General features: G+C 36.6%; 1 protein-coding gene across 1 annotated transcript in view; it reads left to right on the forward strand.

Annotated features, from left to right (window-relative positions):
• Cstf3 (cleavage stimulation factor subunit 3) overlaps positions 1–27,472 on the forward strand; it is a 77,446-nt gene that overhangs the window by 29,255 nt on the left and 20,719 nt on the right. Inside the window, exon 4 of the mRNA XM_034495041.1 lies at positions 25,960–25,992. Within this exon, the coding sequence (XP_034350932.1) occupies positions 25,960–25,992 (33 nt within the window). The remainder of the gene's footprint in view (positions 1–25,959; positions 25,993–27,472) is intronic.

Genomic DNA, 27,472 nt, shown 5'->3' on the forward strand with positions numbered 1-27,472 from the left:
GGGAAAGGTGATTACTGGTATGAACCACCATGCCCCCTTTATATAGTGCTAGGTAATTGAATGCAGGGCCTTATTTGTGCTAGGTGAACACTCCCAGCCTCCTATGTACTTTTTTCAAGTGAAGATTGTGACTATTTTTCTCAGAGTAAACACTTTTTTTCTCATACTTTGTCTTTCTTTTGAGACAGGATTACTTTTTGTAGAGCTGGCCATCCTGGAACTTGATCTGTAAAACTCTGTGGAACAGGCTGGTCTCAAACTCAGAGATTGGCCTGCCTTGTAGATGCTGAGCTTAAAGGCTTGAGCCACCATGGCCACTCAGCCTCTCATTTACCTCTAAGAAATGTTATATAAACCCTCCAAGTGATGATAATAGCTACTTTTGAGGTTACCCATTTTTTCTTTAGACATTTACCTCTTCAGGATGTATTAATAGGTTACCTGTACCTGCATGGGTCTAATTTGAAAAGAACTTTGTACCCAAAGGGGACAGACAGGGTTTGTTTGTTTGTTTGTATAAGTCTTTCAAAGAATTGGAGAGAATACATTTGTTATTTTAACCTCAGGGGTTAAACCCAGGGCTTGGTGCCTTACTACTGTCTCCAGCTGTGGATATTCTTAACATTCCACATTTTTATAAGAATAACAAACCCATTTTATTTTAGTGACAAGGATCATAATTAAAGTGATACCAACGTAGAGAAAGTATGATAGTATACTAGTATGTCTTCTTACTTGTGCCTAACGAGAGTTGCACATAAGCCTCTACCACCATTAGGTTAGCCTTTTAATACCTTCTTGCTAAACAGTTGTCATATTTTTTCCCAGTTAGTAGAACTGTCTTGCAGAATAAGTTTTTGATAGAATAAATTCTATGGAGTATATAGTGGGAATTTCTTTAAGTTATTTGAAGCTAATGATAGAAGCTTTTTAAGGAAAAAGAGAAATGGAAGGTTTGACTTCTGTCTTTAGAAAGTTCTATAAAAGAGTCTTCTGTAGAGAACGAGCACCCCACATTTATTGAAACTATATCAGCATTACTAGTTACTTGACTTTGATACCTAATGTAGACTCTTAAATTCTGGGATTTATATTTGTGCACTGCCATACTGGCTTTCTATTACTCTTGATTTATGGTTTATTAGGCCTCTAATGAGTATTCGATTTTGTGGAAATTTCTTCATTCAGATACCTTAAACTACTATTGACTTGGTTCTAAAAGGCCATTGTATTTTATAACTGTACAACTTTCAATTCTGTTTTCCAAGTTTGAAAAACTGTATAATTTTACTTTTAATGTTTCAAAGTATTTAATGGGTAGAAAATTATGTAGTAGTTATACTTGAATGAGATTGTGTGGCAGGCAGGATTAAGTATGGTGGTGTTCACCTTTAATCTTAGCACTATCAGACAGTTGGATCTCTGTGAGGTCAAGGACAGCCTTGTCTACAAAGTGAATGTAGGACAGCCAGGGCTCTGTTACACAGAGAAGCCTTGTCTCAGAAAAGAAGGAAGGGAGGAAGAAAAGAAAAATGAACTAGCTAGCTAGAGGGGGGTTGGGGTGAGAAAAAGAGCATTTAGTATTTTTCAGGCCTTACACCTTCTGAATCTTTTCAGAGGTTTTACATAGCTATAGGTACAGAGTGAATGATACTAAAAATTTACTCCTTTGGTTTCAGTTTTTACTTTCAAGTGGTAAAAACTAAAATACTATAAAAACCCCTATCTGCTTGAGTTGTTTTTGTTTAGATTGAGAAAAACATGAATTAATATCCCAAAGTCTTATATTTTGAGAGAAGAAAAATGTTTTTATATGAGCTCCCAACTCTAAAGAAACTACTTTGTCTAGCTGATCCATTGACAGTTTCTAAGTTGACTTATTTTGCACAGAAAATAACTAGTTTCATCTGCTGTATACATTTTTAAAAATTTTATTTTATATGTATAGATATTTTGCCTGCATGCACAGATATATGCACTACATGCATGCCTGGTATGATGGATCCCCTGGAACTCCAGTTACAGACAGTTGTGAGCTGCCATGTTGGGTACTGGGAATTGAATTCTGGTCTTCTAGAGCAGACAGTGCTCTTAACCACTGAGCCATCTCTCCAGCCTCGGCTATATGCATTTTAAGATCTATTTTTATATGTGTGAGTATTTTTTATTTATGTGTAAACATGTGTGCAGATAATCAACAGAGGTCACAAGAGGGTGTGAGATTCTTTGGGACTGGAATTACAAATGGTTGTGAGCCACTGTTTGGGTGCCAGGAACTAATAAACCCAGGTCCTCTGAAAGAGCAGCCAGTGCCCTTAACCAATGAACCACCTCTTCAGTCCTGTAATATACATTTTATTAATGAAAAAGATACATAGTGTACACTGAAAGAGACAGATCTCAAAGAAATGGTAATTAAGATAAAAGCATACCAGTTGTTTTTTTTCATCCTAGTATCAAAAGTTGAAACCTAGCTTTAAATAGAATCCACAGCTGTCATGAAGTCTTCTGAAATACGTGGATACCTCTGGAGTACCTGAAGACCTACAGGGAACCTAAGTATGGCATGGTTAAAATTTAAAAAATGAAAAGCACAAGAGTTGTGGTAACCAAGTTTCTATCAAAAAGTGAAGCTGATCTTATCAGATTCCAGATTTTACTAATGATGATCGAGGTATAATAAGAGTTATATTGACATACTAATGCTGTATATGTTTGTTCATTTGGGGATAGTGTCTTACTATATCTGAGTAGCTTGGAACTCAAACCAAACTAACCTCAGACTTGAGTCATCCATCTGCCTCTCAAATCCTGGGATTAAAGGTTTGTGCTACCATGTCCATGTTGTCTAGTTTTGTTTTTAAGTAAGAGTGGTGTTGTGTGAATACATTATTTAAGGCAGTAGAATCAATAAGGGATTTTTGATTTCTGAATTCATGAGTGACAGTTGTTTTTTGAGACAGGGTCTCTCTTTCAGCTCTGGCTATCACGGAACTATGCAGACCAGATAGGCTTTGAACCTACAAAGACCTTGCCTCTGCCTCCCAAGTTCTAGGGTTAAAGGCATGCATCACCATACCTGACATGAGTATTGGCTCTTGATCACATTTAGTTACTTTATATAATACCTAAAAACATTAGAATAACCAGAATTATATTCCAACTAAGTAGAAATTATAAAGGCAGGATTTTGAATATGAGCTTGATTGTATATAGTATATGGTAAAACCTTGTCTTAAATAGATGGAGTGGGGGTGATTTATGTTGGGAAATTACATGCCTTCCAATCCTGAGTTATTATTTTAAAAATTAGGTATATGGGTGTTTTGCCTGCATATATGTCTGTGTACCACGTATGTGCCTGGTGCTCACTTAGGTCAAAAGAAGGTATCAGAATCCCTGGAGATTGTTGTAAGATGCCATGTAGGTTTTGCAAACCAAACTCTCTGGTCTTCTGCAAGAACAAGTGTTCTTAACCTCTGTGCAGCTTTCTGGCCCCAAATCATGAATTTTAACTTCTAAAAATTAGAATATGACAATAGTTTCACTTATACAATTATAAAATTTTATATGGCTGATACTTTTACTGCTAACATACAGATTTAGAAAAAAATCTGTTTTTATACTCAGGCAATAAAGAGACTTTGAAAAGGTGTTTTAAAATAATTATATAATGCACACTCATAAGCAGATGATGATAATATAGGAGTTGTTCTCTCCTTAATCTATGTGGGGCTGTGGGATCAAATTTAGGTTATCATGCTCAGGGTCAGGTGCCTTTGTTTCCTGAACCATCTCATGTGCCCCCACAGGCTGTTCTTTTTTAATTGTCTGATATCCCTAACATTTAATTTTAGGGAAAGATTCTTTGCCATTTAGAGTTATTTCTTACACTCATTCAACCCCCCCCCCCCCCATCTCTTCTTTCCATCTTCTCTTCATTTCAGTACTGAATTACTGGAACATTATATCCTATGTCCTTATGTCTTAGTCCCTGGAGTTCTGAGATTTTAGATGTATTCTAGCTTTAGAATTATCCTTGTAGGGCTGGAAAGATAGCTCAGTGGTTAAGAGCACTGTCTGCTCTTCCAGAGGTCCTGAGTTCAATTCCCAGCAACCACATGGTGGCTTACAACCATCTGTTTGGGGATCTGATGCCCTCTTCTGGTGTGTCTGAAAACAGCAACAGTGTACTCACATACATGAAATAAATAAATCTTAAAAGAAAATTATAGTAATAAAACAGTAACCAGAAAAAAAAAAAGAATTATCCTTGTATATAGCAAAAGGTGGGAGGTATTTTGTAAGATTATTCATTTAAACATTATACTAACCTAAAATTCCCAAAACTGACTGATTTTTAAGACTGAAGTCCTTACTGGCTATAATAAAATGTATCTGCATTGAAATAAAAATCCTGAGACACTTGCATGTGTACTTAATGTCATGGGTTGTCAAATGTCATGGGCTCAATTGCTGAATTAGAGGATAACCATTTTAACTTTTCTATACCCTATTGACAAGTTATGACTGGTACTGTGTATTTCCATAATGCCACTATGTAACTTGTAAGTGGAATTTTTTCAAAAATATATGGAAAATATGGGCCTAAGGCAGGCAGATCTCTGTGAGTTTGAGGTCCCCTGATTACCTAGCTGGTCAGGACTACATAGACCCTGTCTCAAACAAAAACACCCTCCATGATGGCTTAGCAGACCATGGTGCTCGCTACTTAATAATTCTGAGTTCAGTTTCTGGAACCCACAAGGTGAAAGGAGAGAACCAACATCCATTAAGTTATCCTCTGAGCTCATACAATGGTTCAAGTGACCACACTCATACATTAGATATTTTTAAAATATACTTAATTTTTGTTTTAACTTAATCATAATACTTAAGAGTTCAAAAATCTGAAAGATTAGCTTTTGGTTTTACAGAAAATATTGGAGGCCTATATTTAATATTGTTTTTAAATCTTAAGGCGTTTAATCCAAACCTTTAAACATTAAAGATTCCAAATTGCTGACCTAACATCTTTTAGTGTACTTAATTATACTAAATTTGGAATTTTTATTTTACAGAAAATATACTTGGTTAATAGAATTTTGCTAAACCTTAATTTTTTTACCTTTGGAATTTCAAGAATGTTGTCGTAATTTCCAAGACAATTTGCATAAAATGTGAGGGGGAATTGATGTTAATGAAGTGTACTACAGGAGAGTATTGGAAAACAAGTTAGGATACATCTTTTTTTCTGAAGTTAAGCTGCTGGATAGAGTTTTTAACAGCATTTTAAGGCATAGAAGAATTGTCAGTACAACAAAGAATTGCAAAGATCAACGCCTCATTGGGAGGAAAAAACGGAAAAGAAATTCAAAGGATTGATTAAACACTGTCTTGAGAGCACTTGCTAACTGGGAGAATCTGAGCTGCGATTGGAAGTTTTCTGATAAAGACCTGCCTGCATTGGAGGTTCAATGGCTTATCTTTGAGGATTCTGTGCCCAAAAGCTACACTTAGAACAAAAGTGGTGAACCAGTAAGTCTGTGTCATTTACAAACTGAAAAGGATGAAAGAAGTTTCTTTGATCTGAAGAATGGAATGGGAAAATCCTGATGTGACAGACCATTAAAAGTGATATAACAATGTTATATGGGTTGAGTATTGAAAAAAAATCCATCAGTTTAAGGAGACATGGTCTAAATTGTGATAGTGATGCTGGGTAATCATCTATTCAAACTTTTCTGAGGGAATGCACTTTTATATAAGACCTACAAATCTGAGACATGGAACATTTTGGTTGTTTAAAGTTATGTAAAGAAACTGCCTGTAGTAGCTACAGACTTCTAAAGATTTCAGAAGCTAGAATTGAGTTAGGTTAATGGACTGTACACCAGTGAAAGAAAGGATAAAGGATAATCAAAGGAGTCCATTTTGGAGCTTTATCAGAACAACAACAACAAAAAAATCTTGACATTCCAGAAGTAGAAGACAAGCAGAATTTGAAGAATTTTCTAGAATTTAGATTTCAGACAATAGATTCCTGATGCTTATGGACTCTCAGGAAGGACTGAGGGTGGGGGAAAGCTATACCCAGACATGAGAACGAAAGTTAACAGCAACAAAATGCCCTCAGAAGTGAATGCAGAATGTCTATTTGACCTTCAGATGGATGACAATTAGCTTTACAACTAGAGGAAGCAAGAACACAGTGGAACAACTGCCTCTTCAGTTTGCTGAAAGAAAACACCTGGCCACTTAAACCAAATTGATAGATGGAGTATTTTTTTTTTTTTTGCCACAGTTTATAAAATACTATTAAAAATGTATATTTGAACATTCTTAATAGTATATCTCACAAGTGCTAGGATTAACAGATGAGTGACATCATAACCATTTTATATGCTGGCGATTGAACCCAGGCCTTTGGACATGCTTAACTTGGGACTTCACTAAACTGAGCTACATTCTCTGCTTTTTTTTTTTTTTAACTTAAAAAAAAAAAAAAAAAAAAAAAAAAACTTAAGAGCTTTGCTGCTCTTAAGTTATGTAGATACATCAGGAGGTATGTGTGCACATAAGTACAGGTACCTGCAGAGTACAGAAAAGGGTATCAGTTTTTGGAGCTGAGGTTAGAGACTTTGTGGGTGCTAGGAACAGAACACCAATCCTCTATAAGAGTATTATATGCTCCTAACTGCTGAGCCATCTCTTCAGCCCTATTTAATTTTTCTTTTTTAAATGTTCATGTGTACTGTATATGCCACGTGTTTGGGTGGTTGTGGTGGGCAGAGATTGTCTGATCTAGAGCCATATGTATATGCTGAGAATTGAACTTAAATCCTCGGCAAACAAGTACTCTAACTACTGAACCATCTCCTCAGTCCATGATGGCTTTTATTTTTAATAAAAGACTGTACGTATTTTATAAATAATTAGTTTTTTAAACATTTAAGTATGTGTGTATGTACATATAGTGCATGCATGCTATTTCTGGCGATCAATGGATGACAATCAAAGAAGTTGATTTTTTTACCATGTGGGTTGCAGGAATTAAACTCAGGTCTTCAGGCTTGGGAGCAAGTACCCTTACTGATTGAGTCATCTTACTTGACCCTTGTAAACTTTATTTAATTGGTTTAATCCAAACGTTTGATTTGTTGCATCAAGCAAGTAGCTTCTTAAAGAAGATGTTGGCCCAAATTTCATTTATTTTTTAATTAGTGTGAACCCCAGGCTGACCTTGAATTTGTGTTGTAATCCCAGCTAGCCTTGAACTATCACCTCCCTGCATCAGGCATCCAAAGGCTGGAAATATATTCCTAGTTTCTAATAGATGTTTAGAGGCTGAACATAATCTCCTTTTAAATAAACACCATTAGGAGCTGGAGAAATATCTAAGGAGTTAAAGTGTTTGTTATGCAAGCATGAGGACATGAGTTTGGATCCCCAAAACCCATCTAATGCCAAATACAGTGGCATGTATCTGTCTAATCTCAGCCCTGCCAAGGTGAGATGGGAGGTGGAGCCACAAAAATAGGAAGCCAAAAAATGGTATTTACCTCCTAAAGGACATCTTTAGCATACATGTCAGTAAGACTCAAAGATCCTTGAGGTGCAAAGCCTTTCTTCAGTAACATTGTTCAGTTTCTCAAGAACTTTAAGATGTCTAATGTGTTTATCTGCATGCTTGCTCTATTTTCACCTTAACAGATGACTATTTCATTTTGGGTTTTTAGTCTGCATTCATATCTGCATCATGTGTGTTCCTTCCATCAGCTCTCCTAGAACTGGAGTTACCATGAGTTGCCATATAGTTGCTGGGAATTAAACCCAGATCATCTGGAGAAGCAAACAGTGTTTTTAACCACTGAACTCTCTCTCCAGCCCCAAATGTGGATACTTTTTATTAGCACACAATATACTGTCTTATTTATTTACTTTCTCCTGTGCTTTAAAATGTTGAAGTGCTTCCCCGACTTGTTTTATTTCAGATTTTACTGCAGTGAATAATTATATACATGTCACCTCCAGTTGTATGAATATAGATTGAATTCCCAGAACTGTGGGGCTGGAGCAATGGCTCAGTTGTTAAGAACACTTGACTGCACTTGGAGAGGATCTGAGTTTGATACCCAACATTCACATGGTGGCTCACAACCATCTCTAATCCTATTTCCAAAAGATTTGACATCCTCTCTGGCTTCAGGCATATACTGCTTCAAGAGCACACTCATCCAACAAGGGAAATACTTCAGGCTGCACTCAGTACAGTAGCACAAACACATCTGTGCAAAACATTTATACTCATTTGTTTTTAATTCCTAGAAATAGAGATGTTCTATCGAAGACTCTAGAAGATTTGTTAGAAATTTCTCAAGTCCAAATGGTCCTCCAACACTACTGATAATTTTTGAAAGCACCTAGTTTCTTAAGTAATTTTTAGACAATGTGTTATTATACCTTTTAACTTTGCCAGTACCTTGGGGTAATAAATTATTTCACATAATGAAATTGTCAAAATAAATCTGGTAAATTAAAGGTCATTTCAGGGAAGTTTTCATTTGCATTTTCTCTTATAAAGAAGATTGAACATATTTTTGTATGTTCAGAGTTCTTTCAATTTCTTTTTCTGATAGCCAGTTTATCTTAGTTCATTTTGGTCATCTTTTCCCCCATATTTGCACAAACACTGGGTAAGTCAAAGGAAACTTTTGATTTTAGTACAACTTACTATTAGAGATTTTGAGGGGTTTTGGAGGTGGATGGTGCAGAGGGTTGAAATGGTCTTGTGCAATTCAAGCTGGCCTAGAACTCCCTGTATAGGCAGAAGGTGATCATAGACTCCTGGTATTGATTCCTCCTTCTACTTCCAAGTTCTAAATTTGTAGGCATATACTGCCATGCTTTGCTTAGAAGTTTAAGTGCTTCTGGCAGTATTCAAATTATCAGTGCATTATCATATGTATTGCCTTTGCTTGTTTTTCTAATGTCAGTTGTGGGAGTGATCAATATAGTTTAAGATATAGGACTAAATATTTCCTTTTGACTTAGTGTACTTATTGACATAAATATTTTTCAGCTAGATGTTTTGTACTTTTTTGTTGGTGGTGGTCAAACCCCTAAAAGTCTTGTTTTAATCATTACTATTATTTGTGTGTGCACACACAGATACACATATAGAGAATTTGGAGGGCATAGGCCAGCTTTATGGAGTCAGTTCTCTCCTACTTTGAAGTTGATACAGGAATTGAATTTGTTGTTATGCTTGGGTGACAGATGCTTTGTCTGCTGAGCCATCCTACCAACTTAGGATCATTTTATTATTACCTTTTAAGATTTTTGTATTTTTACAATTCAACACCAAACATAAGAAGATTTCAGTGTCCTTTAATATAGTTTTTAAAGGTCATATCTCTGCTGGTTGTTTATAAAATATATGTCAGAGTCAGTTGCTCCAGTGCTACCTTGTACTTCTATTGGGTGTGTCCTCCTTCCTGAGTCTTTATTCAAAAGTTGTAACTTCCTTTTTTTTTTTTTTTTTTTTTTAAATATGCTGGCCAGGGCCTAACTATGCTTTCCCTAACACTTTGGGCTTCCTTCTCTTTGGGGAAGCTTCTTTCCTCTTGTCATGTGGCTCTTTATTAGCCATGCCGCTGACCTCCATGCTTAACTGAAATGGCATGGACTTCCTTTTTTCTCCTCCACAGTTGCTAAAATTTATAGCTTGTTTGCCTTGAGTTTTTAAATCTGGAGTGAAATTGTTCTTGATTACCTCTCCCCCTCCAAAAATAGAAAGTTTGTGAGAAAGACTTCAACTTATTTCTTGTGAGATTTGGGTCATTTTTATGGAAAATCGTTGATATTAAATCATAATGGAATCTTTCAATAATTAGAGATCTTTTGAAAAACTATTATATACAAAAATTATATTCTGCTTACTAACATTAAACATTTCAATTCTGGTTTTTCTATTGGTAATCAAATACTAAGTAATAGAATCTGGTTTTTAAAAAATATAACCCACTCTATCCAATGAAAATCTTACCTGTACAATATTTGTCTCTAGATTTTATACTTTATATACATATTATGGTAGGACAGTGGGGTATAAGGAAGGGACACAGCAATAGTTTTGTACATATTCCTCTGTCCCCATCAGGTTTAGGTAATGACTGAGAAAGAGCTGCTGGTACTCAATTCAACACTATGTAATTTATTTTTCTGTTATTTTTATTATATCTGATGATAATTTGATCATCATTTTGAATTCACAAAGGTTTATATTTATAGAAATTAGATTATTTTCCTTTTTTTGTCTTTGTTTTTCTTGTAAGGAAAGTTTATTAGTTATATTTCACTTTCAGTCTCTAATTTCTCCTTTTTTATGGCTACTTAATGGCTTCTCTTCAGTAGAATGAATGGGAAATGGAATTGATTTTTATTATACTCACATAAGTATCTAAATCATGGAAATCCACTAAATTTAAGACTCCATTATTTGGGCCTATAGTATAGCTCAACAGGTAAAAAGATATCTTCCATCAACCCTAACAACTGAGTTCAATCCTTGGGGTCCACATGCTGAAAGGAAAGAACTGGTACCTGCAAGTTGTTCTCTAACTTCCATACATTAATATGTGGTATGTCTGCATGCATGCACAAGTAAAACAAATTGAAGAACATTTTTAAAACTACTATTTTCAGAATCAAAGACCTTATAATGAACTTTTAGAAATTTATAGATTTTTACATTTCCTGATGTACTTAAGACAGTAGTTTATGGCTAGGCATGCTGACATATGCTTCCTTTTAAATGGTTTATTTTTGTTTTGTGTTCATTGATGTTTTTCCTGCATGTATGGCTGTGTGAGAGTGTCAAATCACTTGGAACTGGATTACAGACAGTTGTGAGGTGCCATGTGGGTGTTGGGAATTGAACTCTTGTCCTCTGGAAGAATAGCCACTGCTCATAACCACTGAGCCATCTCTTCAGCCCTGTGATCTATGCTTTTTTTAATCCTAGTAGAGGCTGCCATATGTTGGTTTTTCAGACCCTGTCTCAAAAAACAAAACAAGATAGTGGTTTTTATAAGTAATTTTTACTATAATGTATAAATACGGATATTTGTATGTATGAGTATGCAGACAGCTGGTAGAGTTTTAACTATATTGACTTAATACTGTCATACATTGTTGTGGGAGCTACAAGAAAACTCAAAGAATCTTAAAGGGGATTGTGTGTGGGTATGTGTGCAGGTCAAAAGACAACTTTCAGTAGTTCTTCCATCCACTTTGTTGTTCCTGCTGCACACTTCAGACTAGCTGGCCTACTACCTTTGGGTGGATTCTCCTGTCCCTACCTCCCCTATCACTGTTCCAGTGCTGGAATTACAAATGTGTGTCACTGGTTTGTATGTGAGCTCTAGGTTTAAACTTGCATTACTAGGCTTTCATTGTCAGGGCGTTTACCTGCTGAGTCATTTCCCTGGTACTCATGGTATTTTGATAATTACATTGAGCTGTGTGTGTACATGTTTAATCCTAGCACTCAGGAAACAGCTAGATCTCTGAGTTCAAGGCCAACCAGACCTAAAAAATAAGACCCGGAATCAGAAGGAAAAAGAATTATCTTAAATCTTGTTTCTGATGAGTGAGCAGAATAATCCTTGGATGAGTTAGTGGAAAGACGTGATTATCACAGTCTTTCATTTACACTTATTACTGAAGCTTAGTACATGGATAAATAATTTTAAAATCAAAAGACTAATTTTAAAAGGCAAACAAGACTATACTTTCAGGGATTATTTCTATAGTTCATTAAAAAAGCAAACATAATGAATGGTACCAAGTAAAAGAAAGATGGGAGGAAAAGCTGGAACCTGTTTTGATTGATAAAAGGAAAACTATTTTTCCATCTATCTGTCTGTCTATATCTATCTATCTATCTATCTATCTATCTATCTATCTATCTATCTATCTATCTTTTTCCTTTTTTTAGACAAGGATTTGTTGTCTGTCCCAGACTGTACTGAATAAAATTCATCATCCAGGCCTGGGCCACCACCTAGCTACCTTTTACCTTTAACCTAATCACTCTAACTTCTAGGTCTATAAATTCTTAAAACTCTTTAAAGTGTTATTATTATTAGGCTGGAGAGATGGGTAAGTGGTTAAGAGCACTTCTTCCTCTTGCAGAGGACCAAAGGTCATTTCCCAGCACCCATGGTGGCTCACAACAATCCATAACTCCAGTTCCAGGGCATCCAACAATTTCCACATATATGTATGCAGGCAAAATATTCATATACATAAAATAAATCTTTAAAGTCTTTATTTTTATTTCCATCTGTATGTGTACGTGCATGCATGTATCCACAGAGACCAGAAGTTAGATTCCCCAGAACTAGAATTAAATGCAGTTTTGAGCCACCTAATATGGGTGCTGGGATTTGAACTCAAGTCCTGGAAGAAGAGCAAATGCTCTTAAATGCTGAATCAGTGTCTGTACTCCATCTCTTAATGCTTTATTGGCAGCTTGTATTTTTCCCATGGCAGAGTATGTTTCTGGTGCTGGCAACTGAACACACCCTCACATGCTGGGGAAGTGCTGTATCACAGTTAAGCCCTAGACATGGTAGCATACTGTTGTATATTTAAAAATTCACTTGCACTGTTCATACAGCTGTCTGTTTCAGGTTAATGCTAATTAACCAGTTTTATACATTCATTATTTCCAGTGTCTTGCTTTATTAGAAACAGCTGGATGTGGTAGTACATGTCTTTATTCAGCACTCAGGAGGCAGAGGCCAGCCTGGCCTACATAAGAGTTTCAGGCAGATGGGTGCACACCTTTAATCCCAGTATTCAGGAGGCAGAGGCAGGTGGACCTCTGTGAGTTTCAGGCCAGCCTGATCTACAGATTGAGTTCCAGAACAGCCAGAACTCCACAGAGAAACCCTGTCTCAAAAAAACAAAACAAAAGCCAGCCAGAACTACACAGTGAGACCCTGGAGAGAGAGAGAGACAGAGACAGAGACAGAGACAGAGAGAGAGGAGAGAGGAAGGGAGAGGAGAGAGGAGAGAGAACGAGAACACAATACAACTTTTCAGTATTTTTATACATTCATAATGTTTCTTTAATCCTACCTTTTATTATTTGTATTTCACTATGAATGATGGCTGGTAAGATCTTTCAAATTGGGCCATATTGTGATTTTTAAAAGCTACTTTGGAATTTAAAAAATAGCTAGTAAGTATTTTGGGTACAAGGAATGGAATTAAATGTATACTTTGGTGCAGAAGATGATTATGTTATTTGGTGGGCATTTAAAGGTATTTGTAATTTAGTTATTTCTATAATAAAAGCAGAATGGGTATTGGATCATAACCCAGCTGGTTATTTACTTAAGCGTGTTCAAGCAGCAGTATTGATTTAAAACAAAACATGGAATATTTTAGAACATGGATATACTGTTAAGTTTTTGAATATTTGTAAGGTTTATTTCACAGTTGCAAGTCTTTGGTGATATAACTAAATTCTTGAAAAGTGGAAAAGTTGCTTTTAAAAATATAGGTATGTAAAGTCTGGAGACAGCTCAGCTTGGTTAAGTTCTTGATAAGCATACACAAGCCATAAAACATGGCAAACATGTAATCCTAGCACTAGGGAGCCAAAGGCAAGATAATTTTGAGCTCAAGGCCAGCCTATGATACCAATTAGTAAGACATTGTTTTTAAAAAGTAAACACTGAAGGTTGATTATGCTTTGAAGGGTAATAATTGGATTGATGATGACAAACTACTTTGTTTTGTTAGCTTAAATAAAGTGCTAGCATAAATGTTCAGTGATACATATTGCCAATGTCCTCTAAGTTAGGACAAAATCAGGTTTAGACCCAGCTTTGAGTTTCACAGTCTTGGGTGAAATCAATATACTTGGCAGTTATTTGACTTTGTTAGCCTGGGTAAAAATCTGAGAGCATTTAAAAGTAGTTTTATGGTGGGGATGTTTCTATACATAGAAAAATGCCCATGATAGTTGAAGAGAACTGTTGGGAATCACTTTGACCAAAACCAACCTAACTCTCTTGACTATTGTAAAATTTGTCTGGAAATAAAATATTAGAAAAATATAAACTGTTACAGAGAAATTGTCTCAGCCTTCCCAGTATGCAATTTGGTCTACAGTTCTGTTATATTCTTTTTGTGCCGTTGCCTTTTGCACTATAATACATGCATAAATTAAATTAATTTTATTTAATGTGTGTACTACTTAGTGTGTTATTTATTTTTAAAACAGCCTCTTGAGTGCTTTGACATTTACGTTTTCCATTTAAAATTATATATTAAATGGATAGATTTCCATTCTTCATGGGTTTTTCTTTGTTTGTTTTGCTATTTTGTGAGGGCTATCATGTTTTCCAGGCTTCCCAGTCTGCTAAGCTCAAGTGATTTCTTGCTTCATCCTCTCAAGTACCTGAGATTGCAAACATGCATCACCATATCTGAGTATGCTTTTAGTATGCTCTTTTTTAGTGTGCTTGTTTGTTTGCTTGTTTGAGACATCATCTTGTGTAGCATAGGCTGGCTTCAAACTTGTTCTGTAGCCAAAAATGACCCCAAAATTCTGATTTTCCTGCCTCTACTTCTCCAGAGTTTGTGAGTACATGTGTGCCACCACAAAGAGTGTTTTTTAATTCACTTCAAAAGACCAAAAGTGTGGACAAATAACTTAGTAATGCCTGCAGCCCATTTATTTGGTGCTAGAAGTCAACCCAAGAACTTAGTGAAGGCTAGGCAAGCACTCTACAAACTGAGGCACATACCCACCCCTTTCCATTCTCTATTGTAATGTACATACTTGGTTTTTGTTTTCTTAAATTTTATGTGTATGGGTGTTTTGCCTGCATGCATGTCTGTGCATAGTGTGTGTGCCTGGTACCCGTGAAACCCAGAAGAGGAACATCAGATGTCCAGGGACTGCAGTTACAGACAGTTGTGATTGTGTCACTGGGGGTCAAAACTAGGTCTTCTGCAAGAACAGGTACTTTTAACCACTGAGACATTTATCTCTTCAGTTCCTGTATTTGTTTTAAAGTATGTGTGGGAGGTGAGGTTTTGAGGCAGGAGGATCAATAATTGAGGCTAGCCTGGGCTATATAGTGGGAACTTATGTCAAAAAAACAAAAAACAAAACAAAAAACCTCAGTCTTGGGCAAGTCTAAACATCCCTGTTCCTCATTTTCTTCCTTAAACTGGATCATTTTTCTTTTCTTTTTTTTCTAAGTGTGTGTGTGTGTGCACACCATGACATGCATGAGGAAATTGGAGGACAGCTTTCTGGAGTGAGCTCTCTCCCTCTTTCTCGTCCCAGGGATTGAACTTAAGTGGGCCAGTTTACTAGCCACAGACTTGATTGTTTTTCTTACAATTAATTAATGCACATAAGCTTGTTGAGTGTCTGATAAATATGCTGCAGGTGTTACCAGGATTTTGTTACTGACTTTTCTTTAAGTCCTAAGAAGTTGAATTGCTTCAACTTTCAAATTGTAGTAAGTAATGACCTTATTGCCAGATCCCCTTGTCTTTTGTGTACTCTCCTTCAAAAGGATGTAGCATTTCCCACCATCCACTAAATCTTTTTTATTTTATATTCTCTGATACTTTAATAATACTTTTCCCTTGTTCTCTTCTCTTGGTACTTTTTATAGATCTTCCTTTTCTCTATCTGAGAATAGACAATTTAGAAAGAGTCCTGGTGAGGCTCAATAACTCAAGTACTAATCCCAGCACATGGGAGGTTGAAGCAGGCAGAACTCTGAGTTCAAGGCCAATCTGGTCTACATAGTGAGTTTAAAGACAGCCATGGCTACAAAGAAGAGACTTCCCCCTCCCCCCCAAAAAAACCCAACAATAACAAAAAAAAAGGTTTTTTCATGCTTTTTTATCATGCCTTTATTAAGTCAATATTGTCTTATTTGAAAATGGTCTATTTGCTGGCATGCATTGCTACCTCAGTTACAGTTTCATAATGTAATACAAAGTAAACTTTACTATGCAACAGCTCTCAATAGTTCTCTTGTTTGCTCCATGGAAAACTATTTATTCTGTTTTCCTCTGTATTACTGGCCAAGGCCAATATTCCCTGATATATAAATAATAGCTATTCTTGTAACTAGTATTCATGGTACCAGAAATTATACAGTGTTTTCTTTGATCTGTAAACCCCACCACCACTTTTCTGATGAACCACCTTTTCCTGTGATTACATCATCACCTGCCAGAAAAATGACAATGACATGCAGGTGTTTTGTGTCTCAATTTTAACTCTGTTTGGCTCTTTTGCCCTCTGAGTTAGATCTACACTACAATATCTATGTAAGTAAGAATATATATTGGAAAAACAATTGGCCAACCTGTTTTTCCAATATATATTCTTACTTACATAGATATTTTCACTTTTCTATAGAAAACCTGAGACTTCCATGTTGGCTTATACAAAACCTGCTTCTCATGGTGGCCTGGATTCCATCTATTCATTGAAACCTTTACTTGTTACAAACTCTGCTTTTCATTCTCTTTCCCCTGAATTTTATAGGATTCAGAACATATACAAAGTAATTTAACGTTAAGTTCATTTCTGTATTGTTCTTAATATTGGTTTTATGTTTCTAAGTTATAAGATTTTTAATAGATTGTGGTTACAGTATTCTCATATCCAATTGGTAAATCACAAGAACAAACACATGATGAACACTTTCTTGAGAGAGGTGTTGGGAATCAAGTCTAGACCCTTGCACATGAAAAACATGTTCCACCCCTTGAGCTGCAGCTCCTAGCCCTCACAGACATTTTAGTTGACTTAGGAAAGTAAAGGGTTCCCCCAGACAGAGTTATTAAATTAACAGGCTGGCAAGCCAAGGACTGGTAAGATTCTGCACTGAGCCTTACCAACCTAAGACAGAGGTGCATTGCCTTTGATAATGCATATTCCATGACGGGTAAGGAAGGCATACTTATCAGAACGACCTAAGACAGGCTCAGTCTTGTTAATGAAATTAAAAGAGGTGGAGAGCTTTTGGGGCTGCTTGGCAAGAAGCTGACATGGGCCAAGGACAAGGAAGTAGGCTTCAAACAGGAATCTGACATTAGACTAGAACAAAGAAGTAATTTCAGGTAGGAGTCTAAATCGTAGGCTACAACAAAGAAGTAATCTCAGGCATGAATCTAAATATTAGGCCAGAACAAAGAAGTAATTTCATACAGGAATCTAAGTTTTAGGCTAGAACAAGGAAGTAGGCTTCAGACATGAAAATGACCTTGGGCTAGGTTAGGAAAGTAGGCTCAGATACTTTGGTCATCCTAATAAGCCTTCAGAAACAGTAATCACGGAAGTGTTCACATAACTGTGTTTAATGCCTTGCTTTTTCTTTGACTATTTGTGTTTATTGCATTGCTTGTTCCTTGACTATTTGCATCTATTGTATTGCTAGACCCTCGACCTAGAACTGACCTTAATACATGCATGTAATCAAAATTGTATAAAAGCATAAAGGAAGAGGGGGTATAGTATAGGGGATTCTAGAGAGGGGAAATGGGGAAAGGGGATGACATCTGTATTGTAAATAAATAAAATATCCAATAAAAAAGGAAAGTAAAGGGTTAAGTAATACTCTGATTTGTACAAATAGCCCAAAAAAAAGTAAATTTAGTTTAGGCATAATTTTATAAAAATGAATAGTTTAAATACACTTAATTATAATTCATAAGGGTCTGGAATATCTGGTTATAGTTTTAAGTTAATATGATTACAGTGATATGCTTAAAGTATATGAGCATCTACCAGTATGGCCAACCTATTAAATCTTGTTGCTGTGTACACCACTATATTATATTCTTTTATCTATAACCTTTATCTTTTTATTTTTATAGTATGAGCACTCTACCACTGAGCCGTAGCCCTTAGCACCATTCATAGCTATAATATATAGAAATATTATAGCTGTCTTAAGTAAGGTTAGTATAGGAAAAATTAAGAAAGAAATATAGATTGGCAAAGCTTATAGTTATCTTTTCTCTTGAGTTGTTAAATTATCTTTACCACAATTAAAATATAACTTCATGAGTTAAGGCCCAATTTTGTCTTCCAGTGCTTGGAAATGAAGATGAAACAGGAAAGACCTGCCACATAGTGTTCATGTAATTGCCTCCTGAATGCAATTTGGTTTATTTGTAGATGCTTCTCTCTTGACAACTTTACTGTAAAACTTGAGTGAGACACAAAGGAAAACTGTCCCAACCACTTAAACAACTTGAAAACTTATTTGTATATATTTATTTATTTTGAGTAGTTTTTAAAAATACATTCTCCTTATATAGCCTTGGCTGTCCTGGCTTTGTAGGTGAGGCTGGCATCTGTGCTCTTACTGCCTCTGCCTCCTGAGTGCTGGGATTACAGGTATGTACCACTATGCCTGGCCCATTTGTAAATTCCTTTTTTGCTTTTTTTTTTTTTTTAAGATTTATTTACTATATATGTATAGTAAATTTTATTTTATGTATATATATTAAATAAATAAATCTATATACACCTGCATGCCAGAAAAGGGCATCAGATCCCAGGATAGATGGTTATGAGCCACCATGTAGTTGCTGGGAATTGAATTCTACCTATGGAAGAGCAAACAGTGCTCTTTACTGAGTCATCTCTCCAGCCCCTGCACAGTCCTTAAAAGTGTTTATATTTTGTAATCTTAAGAGACAGTTTTCACTGTGTTAGGGTATTAACGAAAAAAATGTTCAAGATAAGGATTTATATTTAGGAATCTATTTGTTTTGAGGTTTCATGATTACAATTAGAATTTTATTATTTTTTTTTTTTAGAGACAGGGTTTCTCTATATAGCCCTGCCTATACTGAAACTTACTTTGTAGACCAGCCTGGCTTTGAGCTAAGAGGTTGCCTGCTTCTGTTTCCCTAGTGCTAGGATTAAACAATTTTTCATAATTAGAATTTGACATCTTCATCCCTCAAACTCACATTAGTTTGACTCATAAAGTGTATGGATTGCACTTCAGAGTGGAAAAGATTCTGAGAGCAGATTAGAAGTATAGATTGCAATTTTTTTGTTTATCATTGTAAGCAGCTGAGTTCCTGTTTGCTCAGTACTGTCCAAAAACATGTAGTTTGACTTGTTCCAAATAGTGGACTTGCAAAAACCCCAACAAAATATATAGTCTGAGATTGTTTTGCCTAGGTTTTTTGTTTTTGTTGTCATTTTTTGGTGTGTGTGTGTGTGTGTGTGTGTGTGTGTGTGTGTGTGTGTGTGTGTGTGAGACAAAGGACATGGACTCGCTATGTAGCCACTTGAACTTTGTGGTCTAATTCTGTAGGTATCTGGTTTGTTTTACATAAATGAAAATTCCTATAGAGGCCAGAGGTGTTGGATCACCATCTTTAAGGATAATTAGGTAATTTTACAGAAGATTGTGAAGTAGAATAAGATTAATGAATGTGAATGAGAATTTTATTTATTTATTTTTTTTAGACAAGGTCTCACTGTGTATCTCTGGCTGGGCTAGAGCTTGCTATGTAGACATGCCTCTGACTTATTCCCATCCCCAACACACCCCAGGTTCTGGGATTACAGTAGTGTGCAGCCTTGCTTGAAACTAAGAATATCTATTAAATGTGCTACTGTAGGTAAGGTATTTCTCACTAAAAATTTATACTTCTTTGATAATTGGCCAGCTTTTTCAGCACCTGGACCTTCTGGATCGTTTATAATTTCAGTCCTTGAAACAGCCTTTTAAGGTGGATATTACCATTTCCTATAGAGTAAATGGCAAAGCCAATACTGGCAATGCTTAAATAGTTGCTACTGTATGATCATATTCTTTTCGTTTTATTACACTGCAGATTTTACTCCCAAAGAAAATTGAAAATAATTACTCAATTATTTTTGAAGAATATTTTTAAGGGGCTGGAAAGATGGCTCAGCAGTTAAGCACACTGGGTGTTTTCCAGGGGGCTTGAGTTGTGTTCTCAGCATTCACATGGTAGCTTGCAATCATATTTAACTCTTAGCTCCAGGGGATCTGACACTTTATTCTAGCCTCTGAGGGTACTGCATGCACATGGTGCATAGACACACATGCCACTAAAATACCTATACACATAAAATTTTCCTTAAAATTTTTTTTAATAATGAAATTATGATGGGAATTTGACACAGTTAGAAAAGTGCTTGCTTTGCAAGCATAATAATGATCTGAGTTTAAAAGCTCAGGGTTAAGAGCATATATTGGTTCTTGTGAGTTTGATTTCCAGTACCCACATTAGGCAGCTCACAACTGGAATTCCAGTTTTAGGGAACCAACACCTCTCTTACTTCTTTAATCACATAGACAGACACATATATTCACATTAAAATATATGCTTCTGAGTTTAAATCCTCAAAGGCCACATAAAAATCGAGTACATCATATGTGGAATCTTAGGCAGAGACAGGTAATAGATCCCTGGAACTCATTGAAGCTAGCCTAGTCTAGTCAGTAAACTTAAGGAACAGTAAGAGACCCTGCTTCAACAACAGGACAAAGGTCAATGAGATGGTTTAGCAGGTAAGAGAGAACTTTGCACATGAAATCTGATGATCTAACTTTGATCCCTAGGACTTCCATGGTGGAAGGAGAGGAAAGACCCCGAAAGTCTCTGGCAAATGTACATGCACACACACACACACACTTATAAACAAAGAAATAATGAGATTATATCTGTTGCAGTATTTTTATCAAGGTTGGCTTACTAGAGGAATTCTCAGTATTCACTTGTGAATTAATGATTGACAGTGACCGTGTACTAAGTGCCAGAAAATTAACTTTACATTAGTCAAAAGTATCTTTTTCTGCTGTATTTGTTATGCTAATACAAGTTAAAGAAATAATAAGCCTGGTGGTGGTGCACACCTTTAATCTTAGACAGATGGAAGACCAGTATAGCCAGGGTTACACAGAGAAACCTTGATTGGGGGGGGAGGGGGAAGGAAGGAAAGAAAAAAAGAATCAAAGAATTCAGGAGACAGGACCAATTTGTGTAAGGGAAAAAAAATTATATATAGACCTTTTGAGAAAATGCATAATTTATCACTGTGACAGCTCTGAAAACTGTTTAACAGCCTTTTTATCCATTCCATGTTTTTTTCATGGTCATAAAAAAATTATAAATTATTTTGACCATTGTTTCGTAAAGATGAATTATGTTACACACATTACTAACACATATTTATCATGATCTTATGGAAATCCCCCTTAAGTAGCTCATGTAGCTAATTCATCTTATATGAGTACACAATAATCCATGATGTGGGCACCGTAATTGATTGTACTGTTTACATCGTGGGCATTTACTTTAGGCTATTTATGTTTGCAATAAATAGCCTTATACAAATACTTTCTATAACCTGCTGCTTTTGTTTCTTTGGGTGGATCTCAAGAATGGAATTGTTGAGTCTCTTTAAACTGAGGTAGGGTTTCATGTGTCCCAGGTTGGGTTTAAACTTGCTATGTAGCCAAGGATAGCTTTAAATTTCTGATCCTCCTACAATTCCCAAATGTTGAGGTGACAAGCATGAGCCACCATATCTGATTTATGTGGTACTGGGAATCAGACCCAGGGCTTCATAGCACTAGGTAAACACTCTACCAACTGACTGGGTCTTTTATTGTTTTTCTTTTAAGGGCTGTTAACAGTGGCTTTCCTTAAAGGGTATTTCATGCTTTGTCCACTAGTGTATAACTTTTCCTTGCTTGTCTTTAATAGAATTAATATCTTTTTTTTTTTTTCCTTTCTGTTTTTTGTTTGATTTGTTCTGTGTTTGAGACAGGGTCTGGCTATGTAGTCACTTTGTAGCTCAGACTGATCTCAAGGTCAAATAGATGCTCCTGTCTCTGCCTCCTGCATGCTAAGGTTAAAGGTGTACACACCATCCCCTGCTCAATACCCTTTAACGTTTTACCGTTTTGGTGAGTGTAGGTTGATACATAAGATCTTAGTTTGTCTTTCTCGCTTTGGAAATTTGTATATACTGCCACCTGTTTTTTAACTTTACCTCTGCTGGGCGTTGTATATTCATATCCTTGGGTAGTTTCAACAATGAGTAATTTGGTTTTTCTAACTAATTGTAAGAACTAAATAATTTCATCTGTATGTAGGAAGCTGGTGAGTTAAATTTACCATCTTTCACACTTAACTTCAACTCCACTTTCAGATGATTAGATTGTGGCATTAGGTTTTATGGATGTCTCAGAGGGGCTTTCATAGACTAGAGGGAAAAGACCAAAAAGCTGACCCACACTGTGACTTTGAACCTGTTAATTGCTGCCCCCAAGGAAAGTTATCACTAGTTTGCCTTTCTCTTCCTCCTCCTCTTCTTCCTTCTCTTTCTCCTTCTTCTTGGATTTCTTTATTTTATGTCTATGGGTGCTTTACCTTTGTTTATGTCTGTGCACTACCTGGATACAATGCCTATGGAAGCCAGAAGGTGTCAGATCCTTTGGAACTAGGGTTGTGAGCTGCCATGTAGATGCTGGGACAAGTACCCTGCAAGAGCAGCAAGTGCCCTTAACTACAGCCCATGCTGGCTTTTAAGAAACAACAAACCTGAACCAAATAGGCAGGCTGAGTCCTTCCTACCACAGCATGTGTTCCTGGTTGCTTGGTAGAGGACTAGCAGCAGCCTGCTTACTGTCTATATCTACTCCTCACCTGTCAGATCTGCCAGCACAGCTCCAGAAGTCAGAGAACAAAGTGTAGCAACCAGAAGAATGTAAACTAAAATGGACACAACAGGCTCTCAACAAAACAGCTACTATAGAAGGACAATTGGAAAATACATGATTCACTGATGCAAACTTGATGCCAGAAACCATCTGTGAGTCATACAGCACAGTAGGTCAAAGGAAGTAGGTCGTACAAAGACTAATTGCTTGGAAATCTAGCAAACTTTGAATAAAAAAGTAAAACTAACATTCTGAGCCTATAGTCAGAAGACCTTAAACACAGAAAGAAAAAGGAGCACTGAAAGGCAGACCATAAGTCAAAAAGAAAATGTGTTATTGTTTTGTTTGTATTGCTTTTGTTTTTCAAGACAAAATTTCTCTGTATAGTCCTGGGTAGCCTAGAACTGGTTCTGTAGAGCAGGCTGGCCTGGGACTCAGATCCACCTGCCTCTGCCTCCTGAGTGCTAGGATTAAAGATGTGTGCCACCATGCCCAACCTAAAAAGAAAAATGATTTTTGAGTGAAAAGACATAAATTTACAGGTTCACAAACACTTTTGATTTGGATTTAACACCCAGTCTATGAGAATGTACCTTTACTAGGCAAAGAACCTGAGACTAGATGGGTCTTGGGCCTAAGGGGGAACTTACTACAATTATTCTGACAGTGCATTGCAATAAATCGACTCCCCATGACATACTTCTGTCCACACAGAGCAGAGCATCACTTAGCCTTCATCAGAGAAGCTTTCTTTTGCAGTAGATGAGATTAACACAGAGAACCATAACCGTACAGTGAGCAGAAAGTGAGAGATTTTGGAGTATTCAGCTCTGAATGGAATGTCTTTATTGTATCTTGACCCTCAGAGCTCAGAGATCCAAGTGGAAGATGCACAAAGGTTATAAGAGCCAGAAGTATGGATGATTTTAAGGAAACATCATTTTGCAGACACAACAGGGCAAATGCACATAGATCTCACGGAGACTGATAGGGTGCACAGACCTGCACTAGCTCAAACCTGACAAAATCCTAGCACAGAGGAGGGGAAGTGGGTGCAAAGTCCAATCCCAAACCAAAAAGCTGTTGGCAAATGATACATCCTGGGAGAGGGAGTGACAGCATATCAACTACACTCCAGGGTAGACCCCATACTCAGGAGTAGGTAGTTGGCTAACACAAATCAGGCTCCATAGTTTGTAGTGGCTTTTTTTCTTCTGTTTTTATTTGTTTGCTTTTTGTTTTTCTTTTTTGAGAGGGAAAACATGAGAAGTTGGGTCGTGGGAAGGATATGGGAGGAGTCTGGGGATGGAAAAGAGTATGATAATTAGCTGGGCATGTTGCCCACCTCTTTAATCCCAGCTCCCTGAAGACAGAGGCAAGTGGATCTCTGAGTTCAAGGCTGGCCCATCTATACAAAGTATTTCTGGAAAGCTGGAGCTTCAGAGTGAGACTCTGTCTCAAAAAAGATAATATTTTAGGAGTGTCTTGGACAACGTTGACCTACAGCTCAAAAGACGGTTTCTCATGTTTAGTGTTCGGGTTTATGTTAGATGATCCAAGAAACTTGTTAAAGACACCATGCACTTCAGATGTAGGACCCAGAGACCCCTGAGTTGGATCTAAACTGAAAGCCATTTCCCTGCGGACTAGCTTTCATGGTATCAGAAGGTGTCATGTAAGCTTCCAAAGGAGGGAAACAACCAGTACTCCTATCCAGCTGTGTTGCCTATGAACCACAACAAAGACCATGGCACCTAACCCTAACAGTGCAGTAGTGGCATGCAAATCTTGGCAGCAGCTAGGAGCTCTCTAATTGGACTTTAAACCTGTTCAACAATAGGGAAATCACTCCTGGTATTGAAAACCTAGGCACTCCTAGCACTTGGGAGGCAGAGGCAGTCGGATTTCTGAGTTCGAGGCCAGCCTGGTCTACAGAGTGAGTTCCAGGTCAGCCAAGGCTATACAGAGAAACCCTGTCTCGAAAAACCAAAAAAAAAAAAAAAAAAAAAAAAGAAAGAAAGAAAAAGAAGGAAGGAAGGACGGACGGAAGGAAGGAAGGGAAAGAAAGAAAAAAAGAAAGAAAGAAAGAGAAGGAAAGAAAGAAAGAAAGAAAGAAAGAAAGAAAGAAAGAAAGAAAGAAAGAAAGAAAGAAAGAAAGAAAACAAACCTAGGCACACTATACAGGGGGCTAGTCAATTCAGGGATCTTGGAGGAGAACCTACAATCTCTTCTAAACCAGCACGACCCCTCACTACATTCTAAAGATTTGTCCATATAACTACAGAGAAGTGTAGTCCTCAGCTTATCAAGAAAAATGCTCTTTGCAACAGAGACCAACAATCAATTACATGTAAACCACAATCAATCACATGTAAAGCTTATACCCAACTGGTAAATCTACAACACAACTGGACCTTAGACTCAAGGGTTAGTGTGGAAAAGGGGATGGAAAGATTGTATCTCCTAGGGATTTTAAAAACTGCACCCATAAAGTGTCACCGACGTGACTGCCTAAACATCGGCTGAGTTAGGAGGCTACTGATGGACATGCTAATGCGGATGGGAGGAAGCTCAGAAGGCCTCTGCCCTACACAGAGAGCTACAGGCAACTCAGGAATGCTGAGAGCAGAAAGTCGTCAGTTACCCAGTATCAAACGGTCAGTCCTGAAAATACAAGTAACCTCAAAGAGACTGAGCAGGTTGTGTTTATGTATTTAGAAATCTATATATATGTAACAACAGTGAAAAAGAGCCATGAATTTGAAAGCATAAAAGGGTATATGAGAGGATTTGGAGGTAGGAAAAGGAAAGGAAAAAAATGATATAATCACACACACAAATGTATGTGTATGTATACATACTGTAGATCTCTCAATAAATCCTAAAAAATTGCTAGTTTAAAGGGCATACTTAATTCTAAGCAAAAATGTGTGCAGTTATAATAAGGTAATAAGTGATGACTTTGGAAACCAGTACTCTCCTTCACAACATGGATCCTGTGATTGAAACTTCTGGATCACATGTGTGTACCTTTATACCTGACTTATTTGTTATTTTGAAGGAAAGATTTCTAAGGTTGATTAAAAAATGGTCAAAAAATTAGTCAAAAATTCAGAAATAGTATGTTGATATTCTAAAAATAAGTAACATTAATCCTGTTTTCTTTGTTTCTCTTCAGATTAAAGCTAAAAATTATGACAAGGTTGAAAAAGTAAGTTCCCTTAAGTATATTTTGAAGTTTAAGAGTTTCTATATGACCAATATGGTAAATAGATATGATAAAATGACTTAAATTACTGCATCCAGGTAGTATATATTGTAATAATATTTTGCTTTCTTCAAAGCTTAAAAATTCTTTAGCTTTCAGGAAATGTAAATTAAAACTACTTTGAAATTCTAATTTATTCTAGTCAAAATGGCTAAAATCAAGAAAAAGAATGTTAATAAATCCTGTTGGGAGCCAGGAAAGGGAAGTGCTTAAACACTGTTAGTGGGGTATAGAGTAGTACAGCCCTGTGGAAATTAGCATGCAGGTTTCTAAAAAAAAAACAAACAAACAAAAAAAAAAAAAAAACAAAAAAAACCCAACAACAACAAAAAGTGAGCAGTGGGAGCTGGGGCGCTGCTCACTTGTTGAAGCTCTGCCTTTAAACACCAGCACTGCACAAAACCAGACACTGTATGCACACCTATAATCCTAGCCTTGAGGAGAATTAGGTAGTCATTGTTAGTATAAATCATCTAAAGTTGAGGCCCTGCCTGAGAGATAAAACAGCAGCAAAGTATGTTAGATTATGCTTCTAATCCCCACACTAGGGAGACAGAGACACATGGATCCCTGAGTTTGAGGTTAACCTCTTCTACATAGAAAGTTCCTGGACAGCCAGGGATATGTAGTAAGACCCTGTGTCAAAAACAGATAAATAGCTGTTATGTGGCCCAGGTATACAACACTTGGCTATATACTCAAAGGATTCTAATTCCTACCAAAGAGGTATTTGTACATCCATATTTATTGTTGTACTGTTCATAACAGAAGAAATGGGCCAGCCTAGGTGTCTATCAACAGGTAAATGAAAGAAAATACAGTACATATGCAGAGTGGAATCATTACATTTGCAAGAAAGTGGATGAAACTAGATACTAGATATCCTGTGTTAAACAAAATAAACCAGAAGTGTGTAGTATACACTGGCCATGAGCGCACAGGGAGCCACTGGGAGACAGGGACTCAGTAGTAGGAGTGGGAGTGGGGAGGAGTAAGGGCCAAGGTCAAGAAGAGCAAAATATGAAAATGCCTCAATGAAATTTGTTTCATATCCTAATTTGAACTAAGGAAAATATTACAAAAGAAAAATAATTGTTTTTATTTACTTATATATTTACTTATGGCTCTGGGGAAATGAAAGAAAATGACTATACTTGTGAAATGCATGGGCATGATTTTGATTGTCTAAACTGAAAGGAGGATTGTTATTTTCCTTTTAAAAGAATTTTAAAGAATTTTTAATTTTGCCTGTGAGTATATATACATGCACCACATGCATGCCTGGTGCCCACAAAAGTAGACATCTGAATTGCTGGAACGGTGCTGTGAATGGGTGTGAGGTGCCTTACCAGTGCTTTTACCACAGTCATCTCTCCAGCCCTCTTATTTGCCTTTTATTTATAAGAAAATTAATTCCTGAAAA

Source organism: Arvicanthis niloticus, chromosome 2, assembly GCF_011762505.2.
Source record: "Arvicanthis niloticus isolate mArvNil1 chromosome 2, mArvNil1.pat.X, whole genome shotgun sequence".
Lineage (NCBI taxonomy): Eukaryota > Metazoa > Chordata > Mammalia > Rodentia > Muridae > Arvicanthis > Arvicanthis niloticus.